This window comes from Anabrus simplex, chromosome 3 (genome assembly GCF_040414725.1).
Source record: "Anabrus simplex isolate iqAnaSimp1 chromosome 3, ASM4041472v1, whole genome shotgun sequence".
NCBI lineage: Eukaryota > Metazoa > Arthropoda > Insecta > Orthoptera > Tettigoniidae > Anabrus > Anabrus simplex.
Window position 1 is genome coordinate 18255564 of NC_090267.1, and position 23562 is coordinate 18279125.

Genomic DNA, 23562 nt, shown 5'->3' on the forward strand with positions numbered 1-23562 from the left:
TATGCCCACTCCCAATTGACTAGTGACCTCAGTGTAGTGCGTCGTCCATATTTTCTTGTGTATTTGTGCATATGTATTTATCTTTGCCTTGACAGCTTTTTTTGAGACAGAACTCAATGCATTACTTGTTTTATTTTCAGGGTATTTAATTTCATTGTTATTGCATTTAATTTGTAAAATGTGAGCACATTTTAAGTGGGCCGGTATGTTACTGCACATATCGCATTAACAGTTATATTTAAGTAATTTTATAACTTATTTGTGTTTAACTTACATTATTGTAGTATTTTATTTATATTCTTGAAATTGTGAATAGAGGGCAGCACTTGGCTTCCGGGACTGTTTTCTGGCGCAAGTGACTGGCGAGAGAAAGGGACCAGAGAAGCGCGTCAGACATGCCGCTAGTAACATGTGGAGACGACAGTCTCACAAAATACTTGCACAACAGTGCTAACGTTTCAGGTGCAGCCAAACCATTGGCACAATAACAATTAGGAACAAAAGTGTAAAGAATATTTCTAGTGTTAATTTGTGTCAGTACGTACCGCATGTGTAAATATAATTGTATATGTACAAGAAGTACGTACAGTACTAGTGCGTTTTGTAGTTCACGTACATCTGAATAAATAAGTGACTTGTGTGCTCTTTATGTTTTATATACTGTATTGCCTTAATAACATTTAAGTGGTCCTCCGAAAGTGTACTTTATTGTTTTATGTGTGGTTATCATACGCGACCTCCAGAGGTAAAGTTTTGATCGGAAACAAAACAACATTTTCATCTCGGTCAAACAATGCTCTGTCGCTCGATTGTAGAGACAGGGAGAAAGAGATGAGCCCTGCATAACACCCCTTTTTAGGCTTAAGGTGGCTGTCTTTCCAGTTCCAGTTTCTATTTTTGTAGTGTTTCCTGTCTGGAGATTAATTGCTAGTTTCTTTAATTTCTCAGGTATTCCTAATGTCCTCAAGGTCTAATGTAAATGATGGTGCCCAATGTTGTCAAAAACATTTCTGACGTCTAGAAAAATCACTGTTAGATCAGTTTTGTTCAGTTTCGCGGAATTTAAAACCGAATCGAGTGTAAGAGTATTGATATGTGTACCGGCTGAAGATATAAGTCCCCGTTGTTGTGGATTAAAAGCAACGTATTCTCTCAGGCGTTTATCAAGAATCGCTCAATTACTCTCCTAACAGAAAATATTGTGATTGGTCTCCAGTTTGCAATGCCATCAGGGCACCTCCCTTGTGGATAAGATCGGTTCTTGCCTTTCTAAAACACGATGGTACCTGTCCTGTTTGAAGCATACGAGTGGCTATTGTGGCAATTATCTCGGAATCTATGTCACTTGTAATGGGTCTAACGATGACGTAATCAGGTCCAGGTGAAGTGTCTACCGAAATCCTAATTGTTGCAAGCTGTATTTCATCTTTAGATATGACATCATTAAACGTGTCATTATGAACCGTTTGTGTAGCTTCACTCACATTTGGGGGATAATTTTATCTCATTGAATCATTTTCATGTCCTAATATTTCATGAAATAGCCATATACATGTTGAGAATTAATCAGACATCTTTCATTGTTTTCATGAAGGGCCGTTCTAACGGCTTTCCTACGTTGACTGTGGAACGGAAATTGAGTTAACTGATATAAATATTTACTTCGTCTTTTCTCTCTATCCCTATTAGTCGACTTTAGCGGATTTGAAATTTATATCCCTTTTCCGTATTAACATATGATTTCTTTTTACGCACCTCGTAAAATTTCCTTGCTGTGTGTTTAGGCCCAGGCAAAAAATCAACTGCAGTGGACAGAAATTTTAGAAAGTCTTCTACAAATAAGAACAATTCAGAATCATTGATGTCACCTTGTAGCTTTTCCCTCCATATCACCATTTGCTCTTGGTAGTACGAGTTATGTGTGTTTTGTTGTTTTATTTCTTTTCTAGATTCACGCCCTTGTTCTGCAGATGTTTCTAAATTTATTTCATTACTTACTTGGTGGTTCAATTCCCCAGCTATCTGCTTTTGAGATATGAATATGAGTGGACTTAAACAGTTGCCCGCAATAATGGTTACACACAGGCTGAGAGGAATTACTTTTGTCATTAGCTGAAACATTATTTCTGTTTGAATCATCCATCTCATTGCATGATGTGTCAGCAGAGGTATATAATCTTCGGTTAACCTTATTTACGTGATCATTCAAGTGCTATGGTAACTAAGCACTGTAAGCAACTGTGTACACTTCTAACGGCTGCGTTCCCTGGTGTTTTTAATCTTCTTTAACCTATATCCTACATACATTAGTGTCCAAAAGTTAACAAAAATTACTAAACGAGGCCATACCGCCTGATAGGAATGTCAGACAGATTGCTGAACAAACGGAAGCTGAATCACACACAATGTCACAAAACTTGTCCAAAAACAGTGTCAGAAAATTTCTAATAGCTAAGGTACACCTTTGACAACAACTAACAAAACTTGGCAATGTTACCCACAACAAAATATGCTGTTAATAAAGTGTATGGTCAGCCCTAACTGCCACACATGCTTCGCAGCGACGTGGCATGCTCTGTATCAATGGTCCAAGAGCTCTTGTGGCAGTCAATCCCATTCCTCCGAAAGGGCAATGTGAAGGTCTTGGAGGGTCCTTGGTGGAGGCTGATGGGATGCAAGTCGCCTCCCAAATGCATCCCAGGCATGTTCTAAAAGATTCAGATCCGCAGACCTCGCTGGCCAGTACATGCGATGTATCTTCCCCAACCAGATATTCATCCACCAGAGCAGCGCGGTGCGGTCGGGCATTATCGTCCATTAAGAGGAAGTCTGGACCAACCGCACCCCTGAAGAGTCGAATATGTGGTCTCAGTACCTCATCCCTGTATCTCCGAGTGTTGACAGTGTTCCTCGGACCACCCATGAAGATATGAAAGTCTGTACGGCCATTCAACATGATACCGCGCCATACATGACGCCACATCCCGTTCCACGATGTTCCTCTGGTTGTATCGGCTGCCCAGTTCTCCCCAGATTAATGTGCGACGGGAATCGTTTTGCCAACTAAAGCGGGATTCATCTGTGAAGAGCACATACCTCCATTTATTCATGGTCCAGTTTCGATGCTGACGGCTCCACAATAAATGGGCCCGTCTCTGTGCTGGAGTGAGCGGGACGCACACCGCTGGACGTCGGGCAAATAGCCTTACTCTTCTGAGCCTCGGTACACACTCTGCCGGGATACGGGAACCCCTGAGACGGCTGCAAGCTCCGCCGACAATCGTCTTGAAGATGCACTCCGGTTTCGTCGGGCGGTTAAGGCCAGATATCGGTCCTGCTGTGGGGGGTGTTACCCTTGGTCGATCTGGTACTGACCTACGACTAACATCTCCTGTGTCCCGAGATCATCTTCGAAGCCTGGACACGACACTTTGTGGCACATTCAAGGATACGGCCACTTCGGTCTGTGTCTAGCAGGCTTCCCGCTGGCTGAAAATTCTACTCTGCAAATCGGGGTCCCAGTGACATCTTTGTGACATTACGTTGTCACATTCACCACGAGGCTACACTCCGTACACTATAACAGGGAAAACACGACTGAGTGAATATGGGGTGGAGGCACTGGCTGTGTTTACCTTGTGGTTACGCAGGGAACACTCCTTTCCTATACAAAGCGAAGACGTAAGTTTGGTAGGTGCAAATGTCGTGCGATTTACGGTTTATTTCCTATTGCCCTGCTTACTCGTCAGTTATGCTTAACTAGTGTATATGAAATAAGAGTTGTGTGTCCATTGCTCAGAATTTAAAAATATAAAATATCTGTATCGGCCGTGTCCGCAGTAACAAAGAAATGCATTTAAAAATTGTTTCGTCATCTCTGTCTGCATATATCCACGCGCATCACGAGAAAATGGCTGAAAAGAATTGAATGAATAAGGCACTGCACTAAAAGCTGTAATTAATTCTATTCACCCTGTGTGAAATGAAAGTTTAGGAGAAGGCACAAACAATTTAATATTTAAATGCCTATGTTATTGGTCCTGTCGAAAAATATTACATAACAGAAATTAAAGAGAATACGATCATTTATATCACAATACAGTTTCAGATCAGTGGCTCTGATAAGAGAATTCATGAATTTAGAATTTTGTTGCTCAGTCCATATCAACGTAGATCATTGCTGACATGTTAACTGGCGATGGTTTGTTATAAATGACTTAACCTGTAAAACAGCGTGGTCGTCTGTCCACGTCGACAAGGAAAGTTATGAAGACGGTTATAAAAATGAGTAAATCGTAATCGAACGATCGCTTGAGGAACAATGCAGGTGGGGGTCATGAAAGAAAGAAAGGACAGCTCCCCAAATTGATTCTGACTGGCAGTAGGCAAGAGAGCTTGCCATTGCAACGAAAATTTCCCAAACCAGTCTTCTTTTTCAATGTGTTTACTACTTCGACTAGAATTCTGTATACAATGTAGATTTTTGTAGTGAAGCATGGGTACAACAGATGATAATAATTATAACTTTTATGATTTTATTCTTTCCTTTTTGTTGTACAGCGTAACATTTCATTCCTCTCTACTATACCCTTTTATATTCATTGTAGCTTATTTCCTGTTTTCTTTCAGTGTTTTATATGTAAACTTTATTTTCTTACCTTGGATCAATTGCATCCTTTTCTCTATTCACGTTATTTATGGTAATTACCAAACATTTATTTAATTTAATATTGCGTTTCTACTGTCTTTGAAAATGTACAGATAACAGAATCATTTTCGGCACCCTTTCCTCTGTTATTACCGGTGTTCACCTATCGTGTGTTCATTTGTGTTATTCATCTCTGTTTATTACTAATTTTTCCTCTATTATTTCTGAGAAGTGGGTGTGATTCTGGTCGATTTGTGTTGCGTGTACATAAATTACCCTGTATCATTTTCCCTGTGTTCTCCGCCAGTCGTGTCGGGCTCCTCTCCATAGCCTTGGTTCATTCTCTGGTTGCTCTCATGTAATACATTACTCTGCATTCTTTGTCCGTTCTTTCCCTAATTCCCATTTCTATTCTGATTATTAAACTACTCTTTTTGAGTCTGAGGAATACATCCTAATAATCAATTAAATAAACATTACCCTAAATATAATTACTTTAACTTTATTTTAGATTGATCCAAGTAATATTTATTGATAAATTGAATAAGTGTGGAAATGGAAGCTCTATTTTGATTGTGTCGGTTCTTACTGTCCTGGTTGTTTTGGGCCCCTGTGAGTTTCCTTGCCTTAAGTTTGACCCATTTTGTGTGGGAGATTGTTACAAGCTTTCGATTTGGATGTGTTGGCTTGGTGGTTCCATTTTATCAATTTCATTTGAGAGGTGCTGATCATTAATGTGCATATAACTGTGCAATGTGCTATCTTTATTTTAATTCCACAATGATTACATTATTTAAACTGATAGAAAAACGGTGATTCTCCTGAGCTGTGTTGCGCTTTAGCTGGCATGTATGCTTGCCTAGCAACGCTGTGCTCGGATGTTATTGGAAACTTCCCCATTTAAACTAAATATATCTGTGTGCCATGCAGCAGCAAGCTTAATTCTCCTTTCTATTTACTTAGCAAAAATTACACTGGACACATTGTGAATGATTTAAAATCTTTTTTCCTCCCTTCAGTGTTTATTAAATGTTACCATGGTACACTACTTACAACATGGAGTCAATTTAAGTTTTATCCACTCCATGTGTATTTAATTGTAATATATTTCTCCAACCTCCCTGGAATATTTCCTTTAATGTATTTTAATTGAACAGCTCAATCCTGGCAGCTTTATCTATTTTTGTTTAAATCCGTTTCTAATATATCAGTTTTATTCTCATTCAAGTTTTAACTCAATCACTCTGCTAAAAAGATATTTTATTTCAGTCACATGATTAGTCTAACAAACTTCCCGAACGTGTAAACAAATTTCTAAGGAAACTTGTATTCATATATCTTAATCTTTGGTTCTTGTTCTTTCATTTCTTTTAAATTTAAATGCGCGTTAATTCATTTAAGACAGTTGCTTTTCAACAAAGTATTTTAGTAGTACCGAAAAAATCGTCTATCCCTCACTTTCATTACCTTTTTCCACTTATTGTGCTCATGTTCCACATTCTTAAAATTTGCCTGATAATCGAAGTAACTACCAAGGCTATGTTGGAGTTCAAAATTTTGTTGGTGTATTTTTGCCTCTGCTGGATTTAAATCGTTATTTGCTGGTCTGTTTTCCTCACCTGTGTTTATTTTCGGATATTTTGATTTCCTCTAATTTTTACTTCACCACGCAGATGGGATTTTACATGTTAGGGTCCCGAAAAATTACATATGTTTTAAAGGTGTTAATTGAAAGCGTGTTTATTACAAAACTAGCTGATCGTGATTTTTTATTACGTCTCGTGAACATACAATACAATAATCTACTGTCAACTGTTTCGTCATTATCTATATCAACTGTCAACATACAAAAGTAAAATTCTCTAATTTGTACATGGTCATAATCTTCAACATCCTCGTACATTACTTGCTTTCCACCCCAATTAAAGTCAATGGAAACAATAAAATTTTACAAGCAGAACCAAGTGAAATTTATCAGAAAGCCTTCAATCTCTCTAATAATTACTGATACTTTAATCATTTTTTAATTATTATGGACAAATAAAATTTAACTATAATATAATTTGAAATGCTCAAACGTAATGTCAAACAAATGTACATAAGTAAGGCTTTTATGTTTAAATTGCTGAAATTTCTATTAATTCCTTTAATTAATAACATAAATTTATTACTATGACAATTCTTTAGATAAAATTTGCGATAACATCTGCCAAATTACAATGTTACACAACTTTATTACTAGGAAGAGCAACGTCTGTAATATTTTGCAGTGTTTAAACAAGCTTTTTATCAACACTTTCAGCAATATTCCAATATTAATTTTTTTAGAATCTTTTTTGCTAGTTGCTTTACGTCGCACCGACACAGATAGATATTGTGGCGACGATGGGACAGGGAAGGGCTAGGAGTGGGAAGGAAGCGGCCGTGGCCTTATTTAAGGTACAGTTCCAGCATTGGCCTGTGTGAAAATGGGAAAGCACAGAAAGATATTTTCAGGGCTGCCGACAGTGGGGTTCGAACGTACTACCTCCCGAATACTGGCCACACTTAAGCGAATGCAGCTATCGAACTCGGCGTTTAGAAATAAAACAAATGAAAATATTCTCCAAGAGTTAGGGCACCAACCCATTTACGAGCAGATACGTGCCTCCTAGAAGGAGGCCTGTCTTCACAAGTTCGAAAACACGCCTTGCACAAGAAAAGTCAGATTCTGTGCGGACGGTGGTCTAACTGCGCCTTATGTAGGAAGAGTTCCCGAAAGTTAGACTCAGCAACTAAAACTTGAGCTTGAGATCCAATTCCATTCCACATACTGCACAGCATCGACACATCTCTGTTACAACCCTGAGGAAATCCTGCAGACCGCGGTCTTGATTTGTTCAATTCTACAGAATGATTTAACAAATGGGCTTACAGAGCAGATACTTGGAATACCTTTCATTGCTAAGAATTTCTCCATAAGTGAGTCTAAAAGAGAACCTGTGTGGCAAACTTCTATTTGGACATTTTTAAAGTACATCTCAAGAGTGAGATTACAATGTGTCTTGTTGCACCACATTTACTCGTAAACGTACAAGTGCACAGCGTACACTGACGCGGCCAAATTGCACTGTGAATTGACAAGTGGTTCCTTAGATAAGCCTTTGTTGAAAACGCTTTACTGCATACATCACATCGGTAAATCCTTTGTTTGCAGTGAGTGGAAAAGTGACCGATCAGATGGCCTCTATCAGCAAACGCACGTTTGCATGTGTCACATTTGAAAGGCTTAACTCCAGTATGAGTTAACTCGTGTCTCAAAAGGCATTTACGTTTAAAAAACATATCGTGACATACATTACAGGAATAAGGCCGTTCTCCAGAGTGCACTAACAAATGTTCTTTCAGGGAAGACCGAAGTGTGAACGCCTTCGAGCATATATTACACTGAAATGGTTTTTCTGCAGAATGAGTGAGTTTGTGCGTAAGCATGTAACTTTCACGAGCAAAGGAAGTATTGCAGATATCGCACTGATACGGCTTAGCATTGGAATGAGTTAAAACGTGAGACTGAAGATGACTTCGCCGGGAAAACGCATTGTTGCACACATTACAGGTGAATGGCTTTATCCCATAGTGAACGACCTTAATGTGCTTCACAACTCCATTTTTGCGAGCGAAAGTTTCCTTGCATAAGTCACAAACAAAAGGCCTTCCTTTGGAGTGAGTTACCATATGTGATTTCAGTCCACCTCGAGTGTAAAAGGAATTGTTGCATTCGGGACATTGATTTGGTTTTTCCCCTGAGAGGGTCTTTACGTGTCTTTTTAGAAAACTTCTCGTAGTATACCCTTTCTTGCAAACTTTACATTTGTACGGTTTGACTGGAGAATAAACAAACAGGTGTATATTCAGCGTTGAACGTCTAATGAAGCCTTTGTTACAAATTTCACAAATGAATCGTCTTTCTGCTGAGTGAATTAACATGTGTTCTGTAAGGGTGTCTTTTCGAGAGAATGAACTGCTGCATTTGGTACAACAGTGCAGCTTTTCTGGACCTTTGGAAACTGTTGAAATTCTCTCTATACTGAAACATGAACAGAGCATGTTGAAATATAAAACTTAAAGCGGAAATCAATGTAGTTATCAGTGAATATGCCTTAAAACAACACAACTGTACAATCACCCTTAAACAGTCCAGTACATTTATTTCTGTCTCACACATTACAAGTGTGTGCATATGCTCCCACTTCACAGATAAACTTGCTAGCTAGTGCCAGCTTAACAATGGGAAGCCTTTTATTTGTTTCAATGTTAATTAGTTTCAGACAAGTTAACATTTTGCACAGAGAAGGTAAATTCAAACTAAATGTTTATTTACTCACAGGGTACATGAACAGGATGTTCCTTAAGAGTGAGGTGTGGTAAGAGCCTTTGTGTCGACTTCTTAATCTCATAATACAATATCGGATAACTCCAGAAAAATTAAATATGGCATTTAAGTGCTAACATCTTCCTACAAAATTTGCAAATGCCCACTGAGATAAAGAGCACCTTTAGTTAAAACATCATAACGTATTTAGAACGGTTATGTTTCCAACCCTCCTCTGCGAACCATGTGACCCTGCCGCGGTGGGGAGGCTTGCATGTCCCAATGATGCGGATAGCCGAGCCGCAGGTGCAACCATATCGGATGGGTATCTGTTGAGAGACCAGACTAACGAATGTTTCATCGAAAGGGGGGTAGCAGACTTTCGGTACTTGCTGGGGCGGTAGTCTACATGATTGAATGATACGGCCTTGTAATAGTACTCAACATGGCTTAGCTGTATTGATACTGCTACACGGCTGAAGGCAATGGGAAACTACAGCCGTAACTACCTCCCGAGTACATGCAGCTCTCTCTGTATGAATGATGTACTGATGACGGGTTCCTCAAGGGTAAAGTATTCCAGAGGTAAACTAGTCCCCCATTTGGATCTCCAGGTGGGGACTACGCGAGAGGGGGCGATCATCAGGAAGATGGATACTGACATTCTGCGAGTCGGAGCGTGCAATGTTACAAGTTTGGTAGGTGGTAGGTTAGCAAATCTGAAAACGGAGATGGAAAGGCTAAATTTAGATGTAGTTGGTATAAGTGGAGTGTGTTGGCAGGAAGGACAAGATTTTTGGTCAGGCGACTACCGAATTGTCAACACAAAATCAAACAGGGGAAATGCAGGAGTTGGTTTAATAATGAATAAGAAAATAGGGCAGTGGGCAAGCTAGTACGACCAACATAGAGAAAGAATTATTGTCGTCAAGACAGACACCAAATCAATGTCCACCACAATTGTGCAGGTCTATATGTCTACTAGCTCAGCAGATGATGAAGAAATCGAAAGAATATATGAGGAGATAGAAGATTTAATACAATATGTAAAAGATGACGAGAATCTAATTGTGATGGGAGACTGGAATGCAGTGGTAGGCCAAGGAAGAGAAGGTAGTAGAGTAGGAGAATTTGGATTGGGACAAAGGAATGAAAGAGGAAGTCGGCTGGTTGAATTCTGCACTGATCATAATTTAGTCCTTGCCAATACTTGGTTCAAACACCACAAACGACGGCTGTACACGTGGACGAGACCTGGAGACACTGGAAGGTATCAAATAGACTTCATTATGATTAGGCAGAGATTCAGAAACCAGGTGTTGGATTGCAAAACTTTCCCAGGAGCAGACGTGGACTCTGACCACAACTTGTTGGTCATGAAATGCCATCTGAAGTTGAAGAAATTGAAGAAAGGAAAGAATGCAAAAAGATGGGATCTAGACAAGTTGAAAGAAAAGAGTGTGAGGGATTGTTTCAAGGAACATGTTGCACAAGGACTAAATGAAAAGGCTGAAGGAAACACTATAGAGGAAGAGTGGAGAGTCATGAAAAATGAAGTCAGTAGGGCTGCTGAAGAAATGTTAGGAAGGAAGAAAAGATCAACTAAGAATCAGTGGATAACTCAGGAGATACTAGACCTGATTGATGAACGACGAAAATACAAGAATGCTAGATATGAAGAGGGCAGAAATGAAAACAGGCGATTAAAGTATCAAGTGGATAGAAAGTGCAAGGTAGCTAAGGACGAATGGCTGAAGGAGAATTGCAATGATGTCGAAGGTTGTATGGTTCTAGGAAAGGTAGATGCTGCACACAGGAAAATCAAGGAAACCTTTGGAGAAAGGAAATCTAGATATATGAATATTAAGAGCTCAGATGGAAAGCCACTTCTAGGGAAAGAAGACAAAGCAGAAAGATGGCAGGAACATATCCAACAGTTGTATCAAGGTAAAGATGTAGATAATTTGGTTCTGGAACATGAAGAGGCTGTTGATGCTGATGAAATGGAAGACCCAATTTTAAGGTCAGAGTTTGACAGAGCTGTGAGTGACCTAAATAGGAACAAGGCACCTGGAATTGATGACATTCCCTCTGACCGTATGAGACAGGAGAAGTCCCATACGATTTTCGGCAGAATGTTGTTTTACCTATTCCCAAGAAAGCCGGTGCTGACAGGTGTGAAAACTACCGCACCATTAGTTTAGTATCTCATGCCTGCAAACTTTTAACACGTATTATTTACAGAAGAATGGAAAAACAAGTTGAAGCTGAGTTGGGAGAAGATCAATTTGGCTTCAGAAGAAATCTAGGAACACATGAAGCAATCCTGACTTTACGTCTGATCTTAGAGGATCAAATCAAGGACAAGCCCACGTACATGGCATTTGTAGATCTAGAAAAGGCATACGATAATGTTGATTGGACCAAGCTACTTATGATTCGGAAGATGATAGGGATAAGATACCGAGAATGAAGAATTATCTATAATCTGTACAAAAATCAGTCTGCAGTGATAAGAATCGAGGGCTTTGAAAAAGGAAGCGGCAATCCAGAAAGGAGTGAGGCAAGGCTGCAGTTTGTCCCCTCTACTTTTCAATGTTTAGATAGAACAGGCAGTAAAGGAAATCAAAGAGAAATTTGGAAAGGGAATCAGTCCAAGGAGAGGAAATCAAAACCTTGAGATTTGCTGATGATATTGTTATTTTATCTGAGACTGCAGAAGATCTCGAGAAGTTGCTGAATGGTATGGATGAAGTCTTGGGTACGGAGTACAAGATGAAAATAAGTAAGTCCAAAACAAAAGTAATGGAGTGCAGTTGAACGAAGGCAGGTGATGTAGGAAATATTAGATTAGGAAATGAAGTCTTAAAGGAAGTAGATGAATATTACTTGGGTAGTAAAATAACTAATGATGGCAGAAGTAAGGAGGACATAAAATGCAGACTAGCACAAGCAAGGAAGAGCTTTCTTAAGAATAGAAATTTGCTCACTTCAAACATTGATATCGGAATTAGAAAGATGTTTATGAAGACTTTCTTGTGGAGCGTGGCAATGTATGGAAGTGAAACATGGACGATAACTAGCTCAGAAAGAAGGAGAATAGAAGCTTTTGAAATGTGGTGTTACAGAAGAATGCTGAAGGTGAGATGGATAGATCGAAGCACGAATGAAGATATACTGAATCGAATTGGTGAGAGGAGATCGATTTGGCTAAATTTGACAAGAAGAAGAGATAGAATGATGGGACACATTTTAAGACACCCAGGACTTGTTCAGTTGGCTTTTGAAGGAAGTGTAGGTGGTAAGAACGGTAGGGGTAGACCAAGGTATGAATGTGACAAGCAGATTAGAGCAGATGTAGGATGCAATAGTTATTTAGAAATGAAAAAGGTAGCACAGGATAGGGTGGCATGGCGAGCTGCATCAAACCAGTTTATCGACTGATGACTCAGACACAAACACATATTTCCAACATCTGGGTGAATTTAATTAAATGACTTAAGACCCATAAGAATTTTCCCAAATATGCAAATTGAACATTAAGACCATATTAATCTGAAATTAGTTAAAATGACAAGGATTTATCTGGTAACTGTTATTCAGACAATTACTGTCCTTGATTCAAGAATGTACTTTACTCGAAATTGGCTCGTGCTTGCTTCAACATCCTCAGAAAGGCTTCCTAATGTGCTAAATGTTGTATGTGGACGTTAGCATGTACAAGATACCCCATGACTTTATTGGTGTATATATGACACATTTAACTTAGAACGCAGCTATAATACCCCACTAACATTTGTTTTCTCACATAATATAAAATAAAACGTCCACGTTGACAAGCAGTCAGCCTAAACAGAATCAGATCAGAAATGCCCCCACATGAAAGGCAAATAATCTGAGTGATGTACGAGACATTCAAGTTTCTGTAATTGCATTAGTACATAAGAGAAATTGCTTCCAGTCATATTATTATTCAGTTATTTATTAATATTTACAATGAATAAAGATACAGACTGCAATTTTTTTCAAATACATATAAAGTCCTTGTCAAGCACAGGGCAGAGAAATATTACTTTCAGTGGCTCTGACTTTTTGATCCATTTTACCAGCGACTTCTAAAATGCCAAGGAGATGATTCTTAGTGCATGCTTTTGTACATTGAATTTCATATTTAATGTAGTAAGTATGTTTGTTCATTACCAGTAATTAGACCCTAAATGAGTTTTTGTTGTGTGATAAACGCACAGGACACATACTTTTTCAAGTATGCTCTGAATGCGCATGACTGAAACACGGGTAAAATGTAGTTGTAAATTTAATAAGGCATTTTATGTGGAAGAATCACGCAACTTTGCTATGGGGGATATACCTGATGGAGAAGGCAGACAAGCTAACACACTTCTCTGAACTCAGGTTATAAGTAAATCAATACCGGCACCAACCGTCGACATGTCAGTACATCCTGTCAATGTTATTCTGGTTGTAGTGCCTAAATTAAACAAAAGCATATTCTTTTCCTCAACACAGACAAGCTACATGTAAGGTACTTAGGCTTACAAAGGACAACTAGGCATAAATACGGTATTTTATAGAGCTTAAAAGACCTCTTGTGACATAGGTGACGGCTTCACATTCTCATATCCATCAATCCTTTTCTGAGCGGTCTCTATTGCTTATATTCCAACACAGATGGCAACCCCTAACTCTTTTCACCTTTCGAAAGTGCAACACTGCAGTACAAAGGAGAAGTACCCCTCATTTTTCAATGTGACATATCTCTTCCATTTTGCCCTCCGATTACTGTTAACAGTGGATGGTTGCCGAGTTGTTCTTCCTCTTAAAACAGTTATCACCACCATCTCTATTTTTACAATCTGCTTTATGTCGTCCAAACAGCAATGGTACAACTTGTTCTCTAACAGAAACCAGTTCATCCTTTGATTTGCAAGTATTCAGGATCAGTGGTACAAATGACTGAACTGCATAATCATCGCATTTTTTCAAGCTGCTTTATGTCGCACCGACACATATAGGTCTTATGGAGACAATGGGACAGGAAAGGGCTAGGAATGGGAAGGAAGTGGCCGTGACCTTAATTAGGGTAGAGCCCCAGCATTTGCCAGGTGTGAAAATGGGAAACCACAGAAAACCATCTTCAGGGCTGCTGACGGTGGGGTTCGAACCAACTATCTTCCTAATACAGGATACTGACCGCATTTAAGCGAATGCAACTATCAAGCTCATATGCAAAATCATCAGCAGCTAATGTGGCTCAATTAATTACCATATTACCTAATAAATACAGTGTAAGCCCTATTTCAAATCTGATATGACCAGTATCCCACAATTGACAAAAATTCATGTCATATTGCAAAAAGAATAAAACGGAACAAAAACGGCATCATTATTTAAAATGTGTATTTTCCAGGTGCTTAGTGAAGAAAGGAGGCAAATCACAAATAATTGGCCAGGCGTAGTGCATAAAGCAAATGTAGACAGGAAGTATAAAGTGAGGCACATGCAGAGAGCGCAGACAAATACTTTAATACACCAATACCGGACAGCTTGCAGAAAGTCGATAGTGCTGCTAAATACATGGCTTGGTGTGACAAACTCTTCAATAACATATTGCCATTTGTATGATTATTGGTGCACTGGCGTGTTCTATATAATGTATAAGTATTTGTAATGAAATAATCTGGCATTGTAGTTATATTCCAAGAAAGGTGTTATTCGCTGAACAAATTACCCAACAACATAATGGCATGGGAACTGATAAGGACCGCAAGTATTTAGAAAAGTAATGACCTCGCGAGGTAACATTCTATGCCCCCTATATTACGAAATCAATCAAACACTCTGCTGAAATATTAATGGGACTTAAAACCAATAATATTAAAACATGAAACTCTAGTACAGTCAAACATATTGTTAAACAGTACCAGAAATTTCACAACTGAAAACTTGTGGGCTTGTAGCATAATGGTTATCGCGGTAGTCTTGAAACTGAGAACTGAAAGCTACGAGTTTCGAATCCGGTCAGCTGCTTTTATACTGTAAGAAAATAATAATAATAATAATAATAATAATAATAATAATAATAATAATAATAATAATAATAATTTTCTTTATGTCCCACTAACTACTTTTGTGGTTTTCGAAGGCGCCGAGATGCCGGAATTTAGTCCCGCAGGAATTCTATTACATGCCAGTAAATCTACCTACACAACGCTGACGTATTTGAGCACATTCAGATACCACCTGACTGAGCCAGGATCGAACCTGCCAAATTTGAATCGGAAGGCCGGCGCCTCAACCGTCTGAGCCACTCAGCCCGAGTAATAAAATTATTTCAGTGTATTATTGGCATAGGATTGAGAACCAGTCGAACTAATTTAATACGTATGTATGGTAATTCTTCATGATGAATTACTGAAAGAGACATCAGGAAATTCTGAACACGTCTTCCTTGTCAGTAACATTGTAGTTTAGTCACGTAACCCCAATATATATATAATGAATGTATTTCTGTCTTCAGAGGTAAAACAGAAAATTCAAGGTACAGCAAAAGCGACATAGCAGCGTGAGTTGAGTTGTCCTGTAGAGTTCGGGATGATCGGCCGTACCGAAGGAAAAGAAGTCAAAATAATGGACCAAAACGCCTGTTCCTTAATTACAGATTCTCGTTCCCGAATCTCAATAAATCATGGATGTTGTTAATTTATCTGCCCCCTCCAGCGTTTTGGCCGAATGGTCAGCGCTTCGTGGCCCTTCTCTTTCTTTTGATGACATCCTCATTCTTCGGAGTGTTGGATCTCTCCCATTTCCCTCCTGATTACTGTTAATAGAGGACGTTTAGCCAGCTGTACTTCCTCTTAAAACAATAATCACCACCACTGAATTGTCAGCGTACGGCCTTTGGTTCAAACGGTACTGGTACGATTCCCGACTGAGTCGGAGATTTTAATCGTGTCTGTTGTAGATCGGGGTCCACGGATTTGAGTTCGTATTCATACGCATCTTCAAGTATATACAACATATCATACGAAAAACAACCACAGAAACATGCAATAGTGGGTATATATATCCCTCCACATAGGACTGGTGTGAGGAAAGGCATTCGGCCGCAAAAATAGGCTAAGTCCATACAAAGTGCTGCGCCAGGCTAGAAAGAAGAGAGAGTAGTTGTTAAATAATCCTCCCAGAGGTTGAGTGGATCCTGAAACAAATTCCGCTTTTCATTTTCAAGACATAGCAAACAGCACGGCTAACACAGTGCTCGTTTGGAGGTTTATGAAGGAGGCATTTCATATTTTAAAATTAAATCTTTAATTACTATGATTGTTCATTTAAATACATACACACATTACATTATTATTATAGATTTATGCTTTTCAGCATTCAGTCTGCAAGCCTCTGTGAACTTACTAAACGTCACCACAGTCTTCTATTTGCAACTAGTGCTATGGCCTCATTTAGTCCTATACCTCTTATCTTTAAATCGTTAGGAACTGAGTCTAACCATCGTCGTCTTGGTCTACCTCTACTTCTTTACCCTCAATAACAGAGTCCATTATTCTCCTAGGTAACCTATCCACCTCCATTCGCCTCAAATGACCCCACCGCCGAAGCCAGTATATACATACAGCTTCATCAATCGAGTTCACTCCTAAATTAGCTTTTATCTCCTCATTCCGAGTACCCTCCTCCCTTTGTTCAAACCTGTTTGTACCAGCAATCATTCTCGCTACTTTCATGTCTGTTACTTCTAACTTATGAATAAGACATCCTGAGTTCACCCAGATTTCGCTCCCGTAAAGCAAAGTTGGTCTGAAAACAGACCGATGTAAGGATAGTTTTGTCTGGGAGCTGACTTCCTTCTTATAGAATACTGTTGATCGCAACTGCGAGCTCACAGCATTAGCTTTTCTGCACCTTGATTCAATCTCACTTACTATATTACCATCCTGGGAGAACACACAACCTAAATTCATGAAATTATATACCTGTTCTAGCTTTGTATCACCAATATGACATTCAATTCTGTTGAATTTCTTACCTACTGACATCAATTTAGTCTTCGAAAGGCCAATTTTCATACCATACTCATTGCACCTATTTTCAAGCTCCAAGATATTGGACTGCAGGCTTTCAGCATAATCTGTCATTAAGACGAAGTCGTCAACATAGGCCAAACTGCTTACTACATTTCCACCTAACTGAATCCCTCACTGCTATTATATACCTTTCAGCAGATAATCCATGTACACTATGAACAACAAAGGTGAAATATTACACAGCCTTGTCTACCCCGTGTAATTACCCTGAACCAAGAACTCACTCTACCATCAATTCTCACTGGAACCAATTTGTCAATATAAATGCCTTTGATTGAGTGTAATAATCTATCTTTAATCCTGTATTCCCCCAGTACGGCTAACATCTTTTCCCTCGGTACCCTGTCATATGCTTTCTTTAGAACTATGAAACAAACATAAATGTCTATTCCTCTCCTAGCATTTTTCAATTACCTGGTGCATACTGAAAATCTGATCCTGACAGCCTCTCTGTGGTCTGAAACCACACTGGTTTTCATCCAACTTCCTCTCAAGGACTGATCGCACCCTCCCTTCCAAGATGCCAGTGAAAACTTTGCCTGGTATCATTATCAATGAGATACCTCGATAGTTGTTGCAATCCTTCCTGTTCCCTTGTTTATAAATAGGTACAATTACTGCTTTTGTCCAATCTGAAGGTACCTTACCCAAACTCCATGCTAATTTTAATACTCTATGAAGCCATTTCATTCCTGCCTTCCCACTATACTTCACCATTTCAGGTCTAATTTCATCTATTCCCAGTGTTTTATGACAATGGAGTTTATTTTCCATTCTTTCCACTTCCTCAAGAGTAATTTCACCATCATTTTCCTCCTCCTCATGTGGTTGGCTGTTCACAACACCACCTGGAAGAACTTACATGTTGAGAAGATGTTCAAAATATTCCCTCCACCTCTCCAGCGATTCCCTGGGATCTATTATGAGTTCACCTGAGTTACTCAAAACACTTCATTTCCTTTTAACCTCCCTTCCTAAGATTCTTTATTACTGTCCAGAAAGGTTTCCCTGCTGCTTGACGCTCGTGGGTTTGTCATTAGTAAGTGCTTTAGGGCCGCACTTTACTAATACACCAGCTCTAGTACTGGACATTTCACTTAGTTCCATCCCCTAGCTCAGGGTTTTCCAATTAGTAAGCCCTTGAGGGCCACACTTTACTAATACACCAAATGTCGTACTGGACATTTCACTTAGTTCCATCCACTAGTTCAGGGGTTTCCAATTAGTAAAGGCTAGAGGGCCACACATTACTATTACACCAGCTCTAGTACTGGACATTTCACTTAGTTCCATCCCCTAGCTCAGGGTTTTCCAATTAGTAAGGGCTTGAGGGCTGCACATTACTAATACACTACCTCCAGTAATGGACATATCCCATAGTTCCATCCTCTAACTCAGGGATTTCAAATTAGTAAGGGCTTGAAGGCCGCACTTTACTAATACACCAGCTCCAATACTGGACATTTCGCTTAGTTCCATCCCCTAGCTCAGGGTTTTCCAATTAGTAAGGGCTTGAGGGCTACACATTACTAATACACTACCTCCAATAATGGACATTTCCCATAGTTCCATCCACCAGCTCAGGGATTTCAAATTTATTAGGGCTTGAAGGCCGCACTTTACTAATACACCAGCTCTAGTACCGGACATTTCGCTTAGTAAGGCCTTGAGGGCCGCACTTTACTAATACACCAGCTCTAGTACCGGACATTTCGCTTAGTAAGGCCTTGAGGGCCGCACTTTACTAATACACGAAATGTCGTACTGGACATTTCATTTAGTTCCATCCTCTAGCTCAGGGGTTTCCAATTAGTAAGGGCTTGAGGGCTGCACTTTACTTATACACCAAATGTCGCCTGGACATTTCACTTAGTTCCATCCTCCAGCCCAACGGTTTCCAATTAGTAAGGGTTTGAAGGCAACACTTTACTAATACACCAGCTCTAGTACTGGACATTTCAGTTAATTCCATCCCCTAGCTCAGGGGTTTCCAATTAGTAAGGGCTTGAGGGCTGCACTTTACTAATACACCAGCTCTAGTACTGGACATTTCTCTTAGTTCCATCTTCTAGCTTAGGGGAATTGGTAAGGGCTCGAGGGCCATATTGTAAATGTCAGGCATGGTCACGGGCCACACTTTACTAATACGCCAATTGTCATAAACTTCCACTAACAGAAGATAGGTACCAATAGAAAATAGTGTGCATAGTTCATCTGAAATAAAGGTTTAATAATTGCTGATTGCTTAAAACATTATTTTACAATTGCATGAAAGAGTTAAATTAAAAATAAACAAATGTTATTATACCCAGAACATTTGAATTTGGAGGAAGAGCTCCCAGCAATGCCAGTTCATTTGAATTAATATTTGACAAATGACAAAAAGGAAAAATAATAGTTAAAACCAAACTTAAATTTAAAATGTAGTCAAAACAAAACTTAAAGAAGGACAATTTTGTCGAATTAGAACTATTATACACAGCAATGTAATTCCAGCAATACTTCTCTGAAAATGTCTTCGAGTGTATAACACTGTGTAACAGTCGGTACTACTAATGACAGAAGAATGAAGAATTCAAGCTGTTTCTTACACCAACGGCAACTGAAGTATTTTTTTGTATTCATTGCATGCTACATTATATAAAATGTCCACAGTGAGGTTGGTATGGATCCCATAGCCATTTTTATTATGGTGAAGACCTAGCACTAGCATTTGTGAGGGCTCATTTTCCACCAAAGTTTGGATTTTAGTTTCTTAAATAAAAATAATCTATTCAGAAAACATGAATACATAGAAACAGCAGATAATATTAAAGAATGAATTAGTTCCGACTCGGCTGATGGTTGATTATTCCTTGATGAGTGCGCAATTAAAATCATCTCTTTCAAATACAAAATAAAACAATGACACCATTCACAAAAGTAGGTGATATCTGTTTACGTCAAGTGCCGTTAATGATACTTGTGGTCGGAAGTGTAATCCTTGATAATCCTAGTGTAGAATAGATAATACCTATACCAAACAGAGCACCAGGCAAGATTTCTACAGGATCTGCCATATTGGAGCCTGCTTCACAAAGAATACAGAAAAGACGGATATACAAACCAGGCATGCAGAAAGAAAGCCACCAGCACACTGCAAAACCTAGCGAGGAAATTGATAAGCATGTAATCTGCTCAATATGTGACAAAAGAGTTGAAGGAAATGATGCAGCTGTGACCTGCGATGGGTTATGCCAGCAATGGCACCACCTCTCATGTTCAGAACTACAACAAGGTCAATTTAACACTTTTAAATCAACCAATAAAAGCAAGGATACTTCTATGATTATATATCAGCTGTGAACAAGATTTCACCCTATATAAAGCAGGAAAGAACATGCAGAGAGCACTCGAAGACATGCGTGCGGAACTATGAAAATAAATGAAATGGCCGAAGCACTTTCCAAGCTAACTGTAGAATGCCACAAGAAGAAAAGTGAACAATAAGATAAAATCAATATAAAACTTGATTACAGACCCCGGAAAGAAAAGACAAACAAAATGACAGAGGAAAGACCAAAATCAATAGAGCAACCTATCATCAGCAAAAAAAAAAAGCTACCAACCACGATTTGAATAGAGAATATGTAGGACAAAACTTTGAACACAATTGCAATAAAAATGGTGATATTCCATTAATCATACACCCAAGCCAAATATGTAGCCAGAACAAACAACCCAGCAAGATAGACACTGCTATCTCAGGCATCCTAATATCCAATGAGACTGAACCTGATGATCAAGGAACAAGCCAAAAGAACAAGGAAAACAATAAGGTAATCCACTGGATAACAGTAACGCCCATTAGAATTCTGACAGATCGACAAACCCCAGATTACATAAAATCAACCATGAATAAGAAGAGCCGCAAACTTTCAAAGAGGAACTACAACATCGGGTAATTTGAATGCAGCAGAAAGAAACGTATGGATCTATCTCGGACATCTAAGCGAAGAAAACAAAGCAAAAGACACCATGCAATATCTCAATGAAAACGGCATTGAAGATATCACGGAATATGAACTACCAGACAAGAAAGGTACCAACAAAGCCTTCAAAGTTGCAGTAAACTTCAGGTATAAGGAAACCAAATTCAGTACTTACTTCTTGCCAAAGGATGTAACATTTCGACCCGTTCGGTTTCCTCAATTCCGAGCTGAAACTACTTCTCAGGAATGCTGAAGGACTAAGATCCCTAATGAAAGCTCAGGAATTTTCTTTAATTGACCAAGACCTATTACTAGCCACAGAAAGTATTCTTCTGCAATCAGTGGACATCAACAGTTATTAAGCTGTGCATGCATTAGCAGAGGCAGGACATGAGAGGAGACACTCTGGTGGAGTGTCATACATTTATAAGCCATCCCTTGGCCATCTAATTAGCAAACATATTTTAAAAAAACTGTGATATTTTTATTCAAACAGTTAGCAGTCATTGGTATGTACATGAAACCCATGGCTACAACTGAACCCGTCATAGAATCTATCTTACAAGCCCTTCAGAATATTGATACATCGACCCCCCTAATATTAGCCTGTGACTTTAATTGTCACAAAGACAAACCTGACAGGAAAGATCTCATGGTTTTCGAAATGCTGAAGGAAGAAAGATTCTCTCTAACCAGCATGGAGGTACTACCAACCTATATTGCTCTCAATGGATCCAGTATCATAGACTTAATATTTTATAAAGGAAAAGATTTATAGCCAACGAATAAGAAGCACCTATGGACGTCCATACTGTAACCATTCACCACCATGCCATAGGCATGTCATGAGGTCCAGTTAACAATATATGCTGCTTTCTGTGACATTCTGCGACATATAGTGTCGTAATGAGCAATTTTTGCCCAGACGGGGATGCGAGTTGTGATAAGCCAGCTCTAAGAGTGAGAGTCTAGTTGCGAGTACCATGAGAAAAAAAGAGCTATGTGTACTAAGTCTTTGAAATAGCGCTCTCACTTCGCCGAGAGAGAAAAAAAAAATCACGTCAACCGCAGGAGTATTTGTAGGTCTTATGGCGTGTTAACACGAGAAATATAAACTCTCAGTGATTTCCCTGCATATTCATTTGTTAATAATAATAATAAGAAGAAGAAGAAACTTGGAATCTGAGCGATGGATATTTATAAGTAAGGACTCATCTGAATCGTAGAATTTTATAACAATTAATGATATCAGAAGAAGTAATACAAAATGATGGTATATGCTTCAGACAGGAGAGTGTGAATTGCTACCAGATGTTAGGATCTGACCGCAGGAAAGGAAGTGGGATTCACCAGGACATAATAGCTGATGCTTGAACTTGTGAAAGGAATCCTAAGAGATTGCAAGCAATTCAGCAATCGGATCTACATGAAATTTGATCAGTGTAAAGTAGGAGTCAAGAGTTACAATTATATTACCCTCACGACACCAGATCATCATCATCATTAGTGGAGCAAAATTTTGCCTGTGGGTATGACTTGCCACCTCCCTAGCAGCCAAGCCAAATCGCTATAAAAAGAAATGCAGTATCATCTTGAGTATCCATTATGATCTGTGCAACTGTAGTATTTACATGTCATTGTGAAACGTTGTAAACCAGAGTGTTTAGTTACTGTGATGCAATGAAAATGGAAAATAGTGTGTGAGATTCAGTGCAGAATAAAATGTATCAGGTCGGTACTGGTACCGCAAAATCAGGCCGTACGGTATGAAACAATTACGGTAGTGTTTGAGTAAAGGTACTTTAAATTCCCAGAGATATTTATTAAGGGAACGCCTATTCGTAACTTCAGTGACGGCCCATAGAACTAATGATGAGAGAACGGGTAAACACTTGATACCGCACAGAGTTAGTGAGAAGCCGACTACATTCAAAGATAACTGAGCAGTGATAGACGGAAATGGAAAGGTGTTAAGAAGGAAAGAACATCTGCCTAATCCAAGGACACTCACATTAAGTAACAACAACAATTAATCAGGCTGTGTGACAAAAGGGAATGAGTAGTGATCTACAGAGGATTACTGCTATTCGAGTTAGTCCACTTGAGTTAATTAGTGGGTCTAATTACAAGCAGGTTATATGAAAATGCATAAACAGTATTTATTAACCATTTCCCATCTTTGTATGTTTGTGAGTGGTCATCGAAGCCAGGACTGGAATCAACTAGAATAGCGCCATAGTGCCAGCGTTCATCAGTCCAGAGAACATCCAGAAATACCAACTGCAGGAGGCCACAGTTCGAGACATCATGGATGGGACCCAAAAGAAGAGGAACCAAGGACTAACTACTAATGAGGCTGCAGTAATGAAAGCTTAAAAACTGCAGACAGTAAAGATGAGTACATTTTCATTTTACTAAGCATGAAAATACACATGACCGCACAACAAATACAACTTGTACATATCATTCTTGGTT

The 23562-nt window shown here is 39.0% G+C and overlaps 1 protein-coding gene across 1 annotated transcript in view; it reads right to left on the reverse strand.

Moving 5' to 3' along the window:
* Positions 1-6824: 6824 nt before the first annotated feature.
* LOC136866956 (gastrula zinc finger protein XlCGF57.1-like) overlaps positions 6825-23562 on the reverse strand; it is a 59108-nt gene continuing 42370 nt past the window's right edge. The window contains exon 3 of the mRNA XM_068226974.1: positions 6825-8714. Within this exon, the coding sequence (XP_068083075.1) occupies positions 7643-8714 (1072 nt within the window). The 3' untranslated portion in view covers positions 6825-7642. The remainder of the gene's footprint in view (positions 8715-23562) is intronic.